This window comes from Gymnoscopelus microlampas, assembly GCF_963454915.1.
Source record: "Gymnoscopelus microlampas genome assembly, chromosome: 3".
Lineage (NCBI taxonomy): Eukaryota > Metazoa > Chordata > Actinopteri > Myctophiformes > Myctophidae > Gymnoscopelus > Gymnoscopelus microlampas.
Window position 1 is genome coordinate 57,982,327 of NC_139940.1, and position 13,391 is coordinate 57,995,717.

The following is a 13,391-nucleotide window of genomic DNA, read 5'->3' on the forward strand; positions in this document are numbered from 1 at the left end:
CTTCCTGTTCTGTCTGAGTAAGAGTACAGGTGCTTTCAGTTCTACTCCAAACATATATATATATATATATATATATATATATATGTCAGATAATAAAAATGTTCCTTGTACATGCAATGAATGTCTTTCATAGACGGAGGCAGGAAGCTTTCAAATTCAAATTTTTTGATTAGAATACCATTTAAATTATAAACAGACTAGAAAAATAAATATTGTTTATAATGTTTAATAATGATGAGGAGTGACAATAGAAAATATTTTAACTTACGTTTACATTTCACAAATATATATATATTTTTCACAACTTTGTAACCCATTTTTTCACCCAGTGCCAATTGCCAATGTAATCCTGGGTGCCACTCTCCCTCTGCCAGCCTAGGGAGAGCCAGAATTGAGCTCATGCCTTCTTCAATGCATGTCGCATTCAAAGCAAGTTGCTTCTTATCACCTGACAGGGGGGAGTTTCCCCGGTAGCATGTGGGAGGTACACATTATTCCAACCAGTTCCTTTCCCCTCCGTCAGGCGCCCTGGCTGACCAGGGTATGGCAGTATAGAGAGCAGGATTACAGCATGTTTTTGTGTGCGTACCTACCCTGGGGACACAGGGAGAACATGCAAACTCCACACAGAAAGGCCCTTTCACCAACCCTACCTAGAGTATGGGTACTGATGACGCGGAGGAGAGGACACGCCCCTAGCACAAACTGCGTCCCCGGCGGGGATCAAACCCAGAACCATCTAGCTGCGAAGCGACAGCGCTACCGACTTTTCAACCCTTTCACAAATACTTTCTAACAGGGGCCCTTTTAAACATACAGCCACATAGGAGGGTACGTGTACGGTTTAGGCTTAGAGGCCCTCATATTTAAGCATAACAGTATATACATCTTAGAAAGGGGTAGTGTGCTGAGCTATTGCCTTCAACACTTCTGATTGTCTACACGGCCTCCATGATGACATCATTGATGTCCCTTCTCTTCCTTGCATTGGCTGCAGGAGAGAGAGAGAGAGAGAGAGAGAGAGAGAGAGAGAGAGAGAGAGAGAGAGAGAGAGAGATTTAGCGCTGGGTGTAAGATAGGGCTCTAGAAGACCGTAGGACCCAGATAGACATTATGATGGACACATGTTACGGTGTGTGTTTGTAGAACATGTTTCTCTTACCTCTAGCTCTGGCTCTCATTATGGATATGCAGAGGATGGTTGACACCACAAAAGGAATGAACGTCAGTAGATGAATGATCAGATGGGGCAGAGACAAGAGGGGGGGAGCAGATGATGTTGAAGCTGTAAAGAAAACAATGGCTTTCATTATCCATACAATAATCTCTTAAAGTTGACTCTCCACCAAACAGACTACTTCAGACTACATCAGACTGCAACAGACTGGTAATCTGTTGGCAAAAGTTGGCATTTAGTTCAGCAGTTATAGCCTTATAGCTGGCAGGCTGGGCTTCCAGTGTTGCCAGGTCTGTTTATTATAAGCGACTTTTTGCTTGTTTCCCTGTAAAGTTGCTTGTAAATAGCGATCTTCCCAGTAATTTTTCTTCACTGACGTGTACACAACATTTTTTGAAAACGGTGATTCGAATAATTGAAAATGTATTAATTCATTCATTTATTGAAATGAACACCCAGAAAATAGCCAAAACTGATAACATTTTGATAGATAACGCCAAATCTTATGAATATAAATATAAAAAATATATTATATTATATATATATATATATTAAAGTAGGGCATATTATAGGATGACACTCTAGCACAGGTCAGAGCTCTCTCTATTCTCTCTCTATGGGTTCCCATATTGTAAAAAGACTTGTTCATCTTCTCATGTTGATAATGTTAAAATAATCTTAAAAAAGGCTGAAGACTCACCTCTCACATCCACCCAGCTCTCTGGTGACTGTCCAAGGCCAGAGATGTGACACTTGTAGAATCCTTCATCAGACTTGGAGACATTGTGGATGGTCATCTGTCCTGTAGACTCAGCGCTGATGAGGGATCCATCTTTATAGAAATCAGCTGGGAGGTCAGAGGATGGGTTACCCGTCTTGTCTTTGGACAGGCAGTGCAGAGTGACATCACTTCCTTCCTTCACAGGAAGTAGAGGGCTCTCCAGGATCACATCTAATATAGAAGAACAGCAGGAACATTTGATGGTCATAATTTCACTAAACAACTGTGATTCACTGGAGCATAATCACAGCCATGCTGGTATACAGTATACAGAACGGTGTCTCGTCAACTATGATATTGAGTTACTACACCAGTTCTACTAAAAATAAATACATTGTGAACTGAACATGTCAGACAAGGACTAAAACTGTCCGGGACAATTTATTTCACTGGGACAGTTCCTCATTGACAGTAGACAATATAATGCCATGGTTTTGGTACTTTTGGTGAAGTGCTTATAAACTATTGCTATTTCCACGTGGGGTACTTTGGTGAGACAGATCTAGAGAGGGGGGTCAAGTGGGCAGTGACAAAACTAATCCAGTCCTTTAAATAAGCTGTTGGCAGGGTCTGCAGAATTACAGCTTTGTAACACTTAAATAAATACATAAATAACTGAGGATAACAGTAATACCCAAGGATTGATATCAATAAGGATATTCAGTAGGATGGTGACACTAGCACCTTAATTCATTAGATCAAAATGTTGATCAATATAGTCTCTTTGTCTGTGTAAATAGAATGAATAAGAAATATACAGACTATGTTCTGTCATATCGGCTGTGCCCTGAGGTATGGGAGATAATCCTGGGGGATCATTTATGCTCAAATTTTTTTTTTGTATCGTCTTGAATTGTCAAGGTTAGCTCAACACAATACTGCTAGACATAGACAAAATGTGACCGATTATACCTCTTGAATGGGAATGCACCTATATATATATATATGTGTGTTAACAATGATGGCATGTGAGTTATATCTGTTAACCCACCACAATACATTGATTAGAATATATATTGATGTAATTATATTGATTGTACCAGAGATTGCAATGTTGATGGACCGGCTGACTTCTCCTGAATTGGACTGACACCAGTAAACTCCTCCATCCAGATGATACAGAGTCATGGTACAGGATGCTCCTACAAACAATCACAATGACATTTCTGTCAGTTTCTTTCTTTCTTTCTTTCTTTCTTTCTTTCTTTCTTTCGTTCTTTCTTTCTTTCTTTCTTTCCTTCCCATCCTTCCTTCCTTCCTTCCACCGATCCATTCATCCAATCATCCATCCATCCATCCATCTCTACATACTGTCGGTGGCTCCCCATCCGTTGTTGCAGGTTCCATTGCCTTTCTTGGCATGTCTTTTCACAGACCACCCCGGCACAGAGGACCCTTCTTCCTCACAGGTCAGTGAGATGGTCTCACGTTGAAAGAACTGAGTTCTTTCAGGACTGACTCTTGGAGACACTGGAAGTAGAGTGGGTGCATGGAGAAAGCAAAAAAGAAAGAAAGGCTAAAATGATGTATACAATTCATCATCCACTAAGAAAAGCACTAATTATATGATTGTATACAATCACACAATTGCGTTACAATTGAGTTAAAATGAGCAGATACATCTAACACTTGAAATTATTTTTTTTAATGGTCATACATTTTTTTTAAATAAAAACTGTGATCCTGACAAAGCAACTCTTGTTTTCTCATGATGAGAACACTATTTATATTATAACTTCCTTGGGTCCCAACGGCAGCAAACCATGACTTACACAGACCTGGGTGGGCCAACCAGCCTGGCAGAGATATACGCTCGGCAGAGCGACTCATTCTAGTTTATCTTGTTATCACGATAAAACAGAGGGGACCCTATAAAGGGCCAGACTGGCTAAACCCACTAATGTGGGACTTCATTTAGGACTGCGCAAGGGGCATTCTGGGACTCTTGCCTATACCCGCAAAACACCTGCACTACCCGTTACATTATGTGGTTTGGGCATTACAATAATAAAACCAATGGTTTCTAAGCTCTAGCCTTTGATTGCCTTTCAATAAAACCACATTTGATTGACATACATATCACCTACATGTTACTGATTAGAGATCATTTTACATTTTTGTAATCAGTTCATTATTTCCTGCGTAATCGATGAATAAAACTGAAGTGTGTAATTTGGAGAGCATTGCATTGCGCGACGCACACATTGTCTTCTTTGAATAGACTATCATATTTATAAACACAATTGACACAAGGAACTTAATTTACCCTCTCTCTTCTGCTGATTATACGAAAATTATAATCACAGATATTTGTTGAGAATGAGGAGAGAGAGAGACCTTGAACGTTGTGCCACTGTGCGCCCTGGCCGTCTCTCTATTGCAGGCACGCCCTACCAAACCAAGTTGGCATGGTGCTTTTAGATTCCACTATGTGCTGTCCCAAACGTGTGTGGTCAAAATAGCAATTTTGGGGATAATGCAACAACACGCCCACGGCCACACCTCTAGGCGCAAATAGTGGAGTCGGCATAATAAATAGCAGGTATAGCGGCCCCAAAATACGGTTTAGGGACAGTGCCAGCAACCTTATCCCTATTTCACGGGTAATGGGCAGAAATTCACGGCTAGTGGGTCACAGGTGTGGGTATACACTAGCAGTGGCAAAAATAGGGGCCAATATGTTTTACTGTTACTACTTCACACAGGAACATTACACCATGGATTGACCGTACATGAATCTACCGTACATTAATGAGTATGATCACCACTTAGTGCCACAGTAACCACAAGGATTGCTGTAGCACAACACTTTTAACCCACTGGTAATAATTTATTATATTATACATTATACACACATTCAATTATTTGTTTAAGTTGGGTTTGACAATCCCTGCATGAATGTTCATTGTGAATTAGCTGGATGGTTGGAACACTTTTGTAAACTATTGTCTGAGTGCTTTGAAGGCGTCTCACCATCTGTTTGAGCAGGTGTAGAGCAGACAAGGAGATACAGCACTGTGTGTGTGGAGAGAGAGAGAGAGAGAGAGAGAGAGAGAGAGAGAGAGAGAGAGAGAGAGAGAGAGAGAGAGGGGGAGAGAGAGAGAGAGAGGGAGAGAGAGAGAGAGAGAGAGAGAGAGAGAGAGAGAGAGAGAGAGAGAGAGAGAGAGAGAGCAACCCTCCATTTGGTCCATAGGTCAGTTCATTTCATATTAAAGTGATAGTTCACCCCCAAAACATTTTTTTCCTATCAATTACACACCCCATGGAGACTTGAATTCATGGATATTTTTTTGTTTTTGTCGCATTCCTAAGCCAATACTTTTATGACCGGTTTAGGCTTAGGAATGTGACAAAAACAAAAAAATCTCCATGAATTCAAGGCTTCATGGGGTGTGCAATTGATATTGACATATGTAATTCTTTGGGTGAACTATCCCTTCAAGTGTTATTCAAGTGCATTTGGGTAATCTTTCACTTTGCAAAGTACACCAATCATAGTTCAATATGTCAATACATATTCAATAATTATTGTTAACGACTAGCAGACCCAAATGCAGTCATGACCCATATGCAGGCCTGTAGTCAGAGAGTCAAGTTAAAGGCATATATATTCACAATAAGTGAGGGGGTAGGGAGGTAGGCTTGGAGGTGGAGAGGAAGCGTGGCTGGCATGTGTGGATCAGCAGAGACGAGGCGAGCTGGCAGTAAAGAAAGCAGCATTTCTTTCTTTCTTTCTTTCTTTCTTTCTTTCTTTCTTTCTTTCTTTCTTTCTTTCTTTCTTTCTTTCTTTCTATCTATCCATCCTTCCATCCATGTGTATCCTTGTCTATCAATCAATACATCTGGAGGAACAGATGTCAACAAGACATGCAAAATGCTGACGTCGGAGAAGATATGCTGGAGTAAAAAAAAATAAGCTCTTTCTTAATAAAAAAAAAGAAGAAGAAATCCTTCACTGTGGTAGCGGTGGTCACAAGCAACATGTTCCATGAAGACAATTGCTACTGAGAGAATCTCAGGTTGATTAACATCACATCTAGACCTCAGAAATTTGCAGTTTATCAAATTTCCGCCGGGCTTCCATTTGCACCAAAAGAAAAAACTAAATAAACACAAAACCGTCTCTCCAGCACTTTCATAACTTTGTTTGGTATCAAGACAGCAAAGCAGAGCAAGAAGAATAAAATAAGATTTTAAATGACATACTCACATGATATTATGTACGTTGATGCAAATTTCATCTTGACAAGTGGACCGTGTGACAGTGACTGAGTGAGATCTATGTGGTTACTGGTTTGACATAGAGACCTCTACTTCTTGACAGCTGAAGGGTCCATTTCCTGTTCGGTAGGAAGTTCAGCCACGTTAGCGAGCACACACACACACTCACACACACACACACACACACACACACACACACACACACACACACACACACACACACACACACACACACACACACAAAGTGTGACGCATATGCAATTATGCATAAGCTGTGTTTTACATTGATTCATTAACTAGACCCTGGCAGTCAGTCCGCCATAGAAATACATTATATATATATATATATATATATATATATATATATATATATATATATATATATATATATATATATATATACAGTATATACACAAAACATCATGTGGATTCACCTGACGTATCATCAGTGTTGTAGCCCGGGTCTCGCAACATACACCCTCACCCAGGTGTCCCAGCCGGGGTTGATCAAGCCCTGACTTACGTCCCAGTAGTTACACGGTCAGTCCTCTTAGGGGAAGACAGGGCCACTCAGTCCGCTTCTCCGGAACTACTCTGCCGGGAGGTTCTGGCACGTGGAGGGACTAGGCTCTGTGGATGGCCTCCTGTTCGTGCCCCTCCTTTGTCGCGTTGCACCAGATTCCCCCGTTCCAAACATTTCACTCCGGTGTGATGGTGTCTTAGGTGGTACTGCAGGCTGCAGGCTCCACTTGCAGCTTGCCGAAAAGGCCCTCCTTAAAGGCCTCCCCGTGGGTTTGTTGGGCTTCTTCCTCATGGAAGACACAGACTTAGTCCATGAGCCAGACAAGATTTAATTATCGAAAGAGTGGGCAAAACCAAACCTATATTAAATTGTTCATAGGGTCAATACGAGTAAATAAATATATGATAACCTTTCCACAGGAGCAGCTTTTTCATGGTTATCACACATTTTGTTATTTTCCCCATACGTACATGACAGGTGAAAAAATGGTAACATTTAAAAAAGAGTTATTATAATGAAACTTCCTGAGTTGATTACTTACATGAAGACACTGATTTATCGTATTACAAGTTTTTCTGAAATTGTATATTTAAATATGCAAATTAGGCATTAGGAAAAAACTTTCCAGAACATTGGAACATTGGACAAAGCCAGAGTCAACATTCTTATTTCATTTTGTTAAGATGTTGGAGTCAAAGGTTTTTAACGAGGGAATATTCAATATCTGGCTCAATTTTGTGGCTCTGGCTCATGGACTAAATGCCTAATTTGCATATTTAAATATACAATTTCAGAAAACTTGTAATACGATAAATCATTGTCTTCATGTAAGTAATCAACTCAGGAAGTTTCATTATGATAACTCTTTTTTAAATGTTGTAATTTTTTCACCTGTCATGTACGTATGGGGAAAATAACAAAATGTGTGATAAATATGAAAAAGCTACTCCTGTGGAAAGGTTATCATATATGTATTTACTCGTATTGACCCTATAAACAATTTAATATAGGTTTGGTTTTGCCCACTCTTTCGATAATCATTGCTCAATTTTGGGGCTCTGGCTCATGGACTAACTGGGGCGCCAACCCATACTGCCCCCGGGTGCCGTCTACATTCCGGTTGTCAACCATCTCTCCGGTGGTCAGCACGCGTGCGTGCGTGCGTGCGTGCGTGCGTGCGTGCGAGCGTGAGTGTGTGTGTGTGTGTGTGGAAACATACATATTTAGTTTGTTCAGGTGTGTCTGATTATTTTCACAAAACTAACAAAAACATAGTTACTCTCCTCCACATCTGTGTAGTGTATTTCAGAGTAGAAACTCAATAGTTTTATAAAAAGAGTTTGAAATCATTTATCTACTTGAACCCTAGTGGCCCTATTCTGGGCATATCATAATAGAAGAACATTCAGCAAAAACAGGCGAACATTCGACAAAAAGCTGATCTACACGTTCACAAGGTGTCACTACGTGATGCATTGTATGCTTGTAGATCTCCTATTTTCGACACAGATTTTATGTAGTGGGAAGAATGCCCACAACACTCCAGATTAAACAAAAGTCTCAAGGCGCATGGCTCAACAATGTAAAGAAAGTGAGAAGCCAGCACACAATAAAGGTCCTTTTCACATCCTTTTTGAATTACCTCTACATGAACAGCATTTCAACCTAACAGATCTTCCTCAGCGTTCATCTAAATAATGATTCAACACTGACAACTAGTGGTAAAATGTCAAACAACCAGAAACATTATCAGTTGGAATGTTTATGCATTTATGTTGAATTTGATTCAGGCTTGCTCACAGAGCACTTCCAACAACAAGAGATTACTAGAGGTACAATGTCATCTCATAACGGTGTTGTTAATGACATTGGTTGTTAAAGCCTAAGTGTTATATAGCTCTATATTGTGATGGTAAACAGGGTGTTCGAGATGCAGTCAGAGAAAATATATTTTCAGATCAGGAAACCAATTACATTAACTCTGAGGAGAGAACTCATACAGAATACCTACAGATCAAACACGTGCAATTGTGATGGAGAAAGGAAACAGAAAAATATAAAGGGGGGAAAAAATAACAAAATTGGACCTGGAACATAAAAATGAGGTTGATAAATAATATCTGTGCGGTTCTCTTTCCTGATTGGATGAAATTAGTATCCTGACCAAGAAAACAATACAGTATGCAGGGCCGGATCTACCATATGGGCACTTTGGGCACGTGCCCAGGGGCCCCTGGGCATCAGGGGGCACAAAAAAAATCCCCATCTTGCAGTTATCTAATACGAATTAAATAAATAAATGATGTCAAATGTCAAAATGTTTCTCTCACGCACGCTTCGCGCGACTGCGAGAATCGGGCACCTGCGCGCATGAGGGGGGGATCCATTGCAGTTCCAGTGCCCAGGGGCACTGAGAGGTGTTAATCCAGATCTGACAGTATGTTTTGTTTACTAAAGGAACAGGTAGAAAGCCTGGTGACGTGAGGTTAACAGCGACCTCGAAGTAAGTCAGCAACCCAGCATTCCAGTAGACGAGTTTTGACACGAAGAAGGAAGGTGCATGATGGCAGTTCACTCGGTCTCATATTTTTCCTTCCAAGTCAGTGTTTGTACTGGAAAAATGTGGATTTATTTCAACATCTTCTTGGTGATATGGATCTTCTGTTACAACACATCTGTGACAGGTAAAATTGTTATAGCCTTACATTACAAATACAACTTACAAAAGTTATGTGTAGTTAATATTGACAAGGAAGGGAGGGGATGCAAAAGCTTAGCAACAAATAAAGTGTGTTGACGTTTTCTTTCTTGATCCCTTTTTTCCTTATGAAATTGTATGTGCATCTGATTCTGAAAATGTCAAAAACATGAATGCACTATTTCTCCTTCCTTCCTCCGTTTGGAAGCCAGATTGGCTTCCAAAGTTTGTCCTGTTATAGCGCCACCCTTGGGGCTATTTTTGCAAAACAATGTATTTGCTATTTATGATCAAGTGGTATCTGGCATATTTCTCATATTCCATTCCAATTGGCTATAATTGCCTTCAAAACTTTGCAGGAGTGGCCAGTGTTGCAGAAAATGTCACAAATCATGAACACAGGCAGAGCTCCTGATTGCTATGAAACTTTGCAGGCACACTCACAGTCGGCCAAGGGAGAGCCTCCACCCCACATTTGCCTCATGTTGGCACTACAGTTTTGGCCAATAACTCTTGAACCATAGCTTGAACAATACAAATAGTTGTTTTAGTGGATTCCTTGGATTCTCTCTCCATATAGGCCTGGCCACTTTTGCCAGATTACATTTTCCGCCATTTAGCGTTTTCTTCAAAACACAGTTTTTGCTACTAATCCTATGGATTTTGTCCAAAACTCACACTCACACACACTCACACACACTATCTCTGTGCATGTGATCAAGATGAGTTACATTTTTCAGATCCCATTACAAGTGGTTATGCCTTCCAAAGTTTGGAGGCCCTTGGTAGGCAACCCAACCTGTGCTTAAAGGAGCACCCTCTCTCTCTCTATATACACACACACACACACACACACACACACACACACACACACACACACACACACACACACACACACACACACACACACACACACACACACACACACACACACACACACACACACACACACACACCCAGCACAGTTTCAGGCAAGGGAGGGGCTGCAAAAGTTGTGTATGCAGTGGACAAATAGTAGTAGCCTAATGCAGTGTTGTGTTCGGAGGGGATACGCTACGATACGATGCACGTGGTCGTGGGTATACGTGTGGTGTCTGACCATAGCGGACCGGCATAAATACACGTCCATATCCGGAGGAGGGGAATAAGAAGATCACCGTTCAGAGTCCGAGTTTACATTCTCAAACAATTCACTTTATTGTCAAAGTTCTCAGCAAATCCATACATCCAAGTCAAATGGCGCGTCTTGTTCACAGAACCTGGTTCATTCTTGCTGAACATGGCCTCTGCGTGGGTCCAGATTTACAGAGCCCCGTTTCTCACAAATACATCACATTATATGCAAGCAACGGGCCCTCTTCCTGACCACTCACAATACAGGTTGCTAAGGACAATGGATTTCTTGGGGTGGGCCTAAAAGTCAGTCAGTCTTAGTTAGCACATAACATTTATCTATCAAACTGTACCTTTACACAAGCTCACATTATAACATTATTATTCAACATTTTATTAGCTTCGAAATGAATCTAAACAGTGACATGTCTGACGTTGTATGAATTATTTAGATGATTAAAATGACTTAAAAGAAACGCATTCTTCTGTAGCTGTTGGGAACGTCGGATCACAGAGTGATCATATTGTCTCACTTAAGGGTTTTCCCTCGGATCTATTTTACTAAAACTAAAGTCCTATATATCTGTAAATTTAGAACAGATTAGTATACCTTTTATAGGCTTATTCTACTTGGTTCTTGAGTCAGTCTGCTGATTTAGGAGAGACAACTGGCGACAGGCTCTCCTGCATATTATTAGGCTATCTCTGAGTAAACAAAATAATTCGGCCCGGGTGTGGTGTCATAGATTCACACCCAGGAAAATGGACAGGATGGCTGGAGGTAATAACTCAACTGCAGCTGTTTGCCACAGACTGACCCCCGAACTTTGCTAGTTTGGTCTCTGCTTGTTATGAGACACTTTGACGGTTTCTGGGTTATAATGTATTAATAGCATAATATTTTCATATTCCATAAGCACAGGACCCGATATGACACGACATACGCTCTCGCGTTTTCAATGGATGAAATGGTTATTAGACTGTATACGCTTCTTCCAAAAATAATCTGGACTGTGTACGCCGTATACAGCGTATGACGGTAGAACACACCACTGGCCTAATGGTACAGTATATATGTGTGGCATATAATTCTCATCCTGGATTTGGGTTGATGAGGGTTTATGAAGCTTTCTCTGCCCTTCTTTGGCTCTGTATAATAGTTTGAGCTAAATGATTAAAATGTAAAAATCATTCAACGGAACATAGTTTTGTTTTCACATCAAGGTTTGCAGTGTAAACAAAGTTGTTCAAGTTATTTTTCATCCAAGCTCACTCTAAGACAAGTCCTAGTCTTAGATAGGCCAGTATTACAATACTGGGTTACACTATTGGATGTAGGTACAGTATGTAATAGTCTGATCAACAAATTAATCCATGTTTTTCTATGGGATAATTTTCCATAGTAGCTATTCTTCTGTAACTTCTGATTTAAAGGGAAATATGACCTCAATCAATTATCCTTTTCTAGGCAACATAGAAGGGGGGGGGGACTTTTTTCTTATTTCCACGCAACAGCTCTACGGTGTATTAAAGACATAGTTTAATGTTGAAAATGAGTGGTCTTCCCCTTTAAGTAGTGTAATTATAGGCGGATTATGAGACAATGGGCCGCTGGGCCCAGACTTGTAAAAAGCGGAGGCTACACAGAACGCCAACATCATAAAATCCTGTTGACAGGTGTCTTAATATTATTAAGACACCTGCACCTTTTGCCCCCAGGGTTTTAGAGATTCCACTGCTGTTTTGCAGCAGTGGACGTCCTATGGATCATCTGGCAGGATAAACATGTACTTGGTATCACGATCGTTTCTTTCTTGTAACATCTCTAGTGAATGTATAGGCTATAGGGCTTAGCAGTGGTAGCCATTTTGTGGTGCCACAGATAGAAAACTCATTATTATTTCCCATAGAGATTTCCAAAAATAATTAAATTAATTGTGTTAAGCCTGGAACCAAGCCATCCAGGCTCCTGGTGAATCATGACCATAACACATGGCGAGAGTATATTTTGCACCCTGTCCGTCCGTCCGTCCGTCCGTCCGTGTGCCCATCTGTTTGCGAGCAGCTAATCTCAGGCACCGTTGGCCCGGTCGCTGCGAAACTGTGCACATACACTCCCTGTTACTACGTAACTTCAGTGGTTAGGTTCTGATAATAACTGCACAGGAGTCAAGAATTATTCTAAGCTTGGTTTATTAGGACAGGCCTGTCTGGGTTAGTAAATTGTTAATGTCCATCCACAGTGAGAGAGGCTTACATACACAATTCACTTCCACAAGCTCCTCCTTCCTACACATCTTATCCATTAAAGAACAAAACACAGTTCATTAAGAACAAAAAGATCATTAAGAACAAAACACAGATCATTCCATTGTGGTCATTCTTGACCCTTTAAATTGACCTTTACTCCAGTCTAAGGCAAATTAACATTCCATGGAATTAGCTGGACACTGAGCCACTTCACCTAGACAACTAGACATTGTCTCAGGAACATCTCCATTATACTTCACAGAGAAGGAAAAAAGCTTTAAACTATATGATTGCAATCAAATATACTACCAGTTAATAATACATACTAACACTCCCTGGATGCCAATTCAGAACCTCTGCCCCACATTTTTTCACATGGGCCTGTTATAGCGCCACCAGGGGGGCGATTTGTACAAAACACATTTTTTGATATTACTCCTACAGATTTTTTCCAAACATCACGCACATCGGTACACAGTATCTCTAGTCATGTGATCAACGCGGATCATGAACGCAGCTTGCGATTTCCGTGAAATTGTGCACGCACATTCCCACTAGGCCGAGGAAGAAATGCCACTTGAAATTTTTCAAATCAGCCTCATGGTGGCGAAATAACAGGCCAATTCGT

At 40.7% G+C, this 13,391-nt stretch overlaps 2 protein-coding genes across 4 annotated transcripts in view; one reads left to right on the forward strand and one right to left on the reverse strand.

The window, feature by feature from the left end:
* Window positions 1–639: 639 nt before the first annotated feature.
* Window positions 640–6,192, reverse strand: LOC311041469 (Fc receptor-like protein 5). The gene is made up of 7 exons (XM_084051849.1): window positions 6,169–6,192; window positions 4,932–4,973; window positions 3,270–3,428; window positions 2,999–3,100; window positions 1,878–2,129; window positions 1,163–1,285; window positions 640–991 (listed from the first exon to the last, which is right to left on the reverse strand). Exons 4-7 carry the CDS (start codon window positions 3,084–3,086, stop codon window positions 939–941), a joined length of 516 nt encoding a protein of 171 aa, XP_083907975.1. The 5' UTR covers window positions 3,087–3,100; window positions 3,270–3,428; window positions 4,932–4,973; window positions 6,169–6,192; the 3' UTR covers window positions 640–938.
* A 3,059-nt stretch (window positions 6,193–9,251) lies between these two features.
* Window positions 9,252–13,391, forward strand: part of LOC311042490 (uncharacterized protein) — an 80,175-nt gene continuing 76,035 nt past the window's right edge. For all 3 annotated transcript variants that reach the window (XM_084053252.1, XM_084053253.1, XM_084053254.1), the window contains exon 1: window positions 9,252–9,386. In XM_084053252.1, coding sequence (XP_083909378.1) covers window positions 9,263–9,386 — 124 coding nt within the window. In that variant the 5' untranslated portion in view covers window positions 9,252–9,262. The remainder of the gene's footprint in view (window positions 9,387–13,391) is intronic.

Coding starts and splice junctions, on each gene's coding strand:
- LOC311041469 (XM_084051849.1), bottom strand. CDS start 3,086: ATGACTCTGTATCATCTGGATGGAGGAGTTTACTGGTGTCAGTCCAAT. Junction 2,130..2,998: donor CATCAACATTGCAATCTCTG/GTACAATCAATA, acceptor CTTCTATATTAG/ATGTGATCCTGGAGAGCCCT. Junction 1,286..1,877: donor GAGCTGGGTGGATGTGAGAG/GTGAGTCTTCAG, acceptor TTTTCTTTACAG/CTTCAACATCATCTGCTCCC.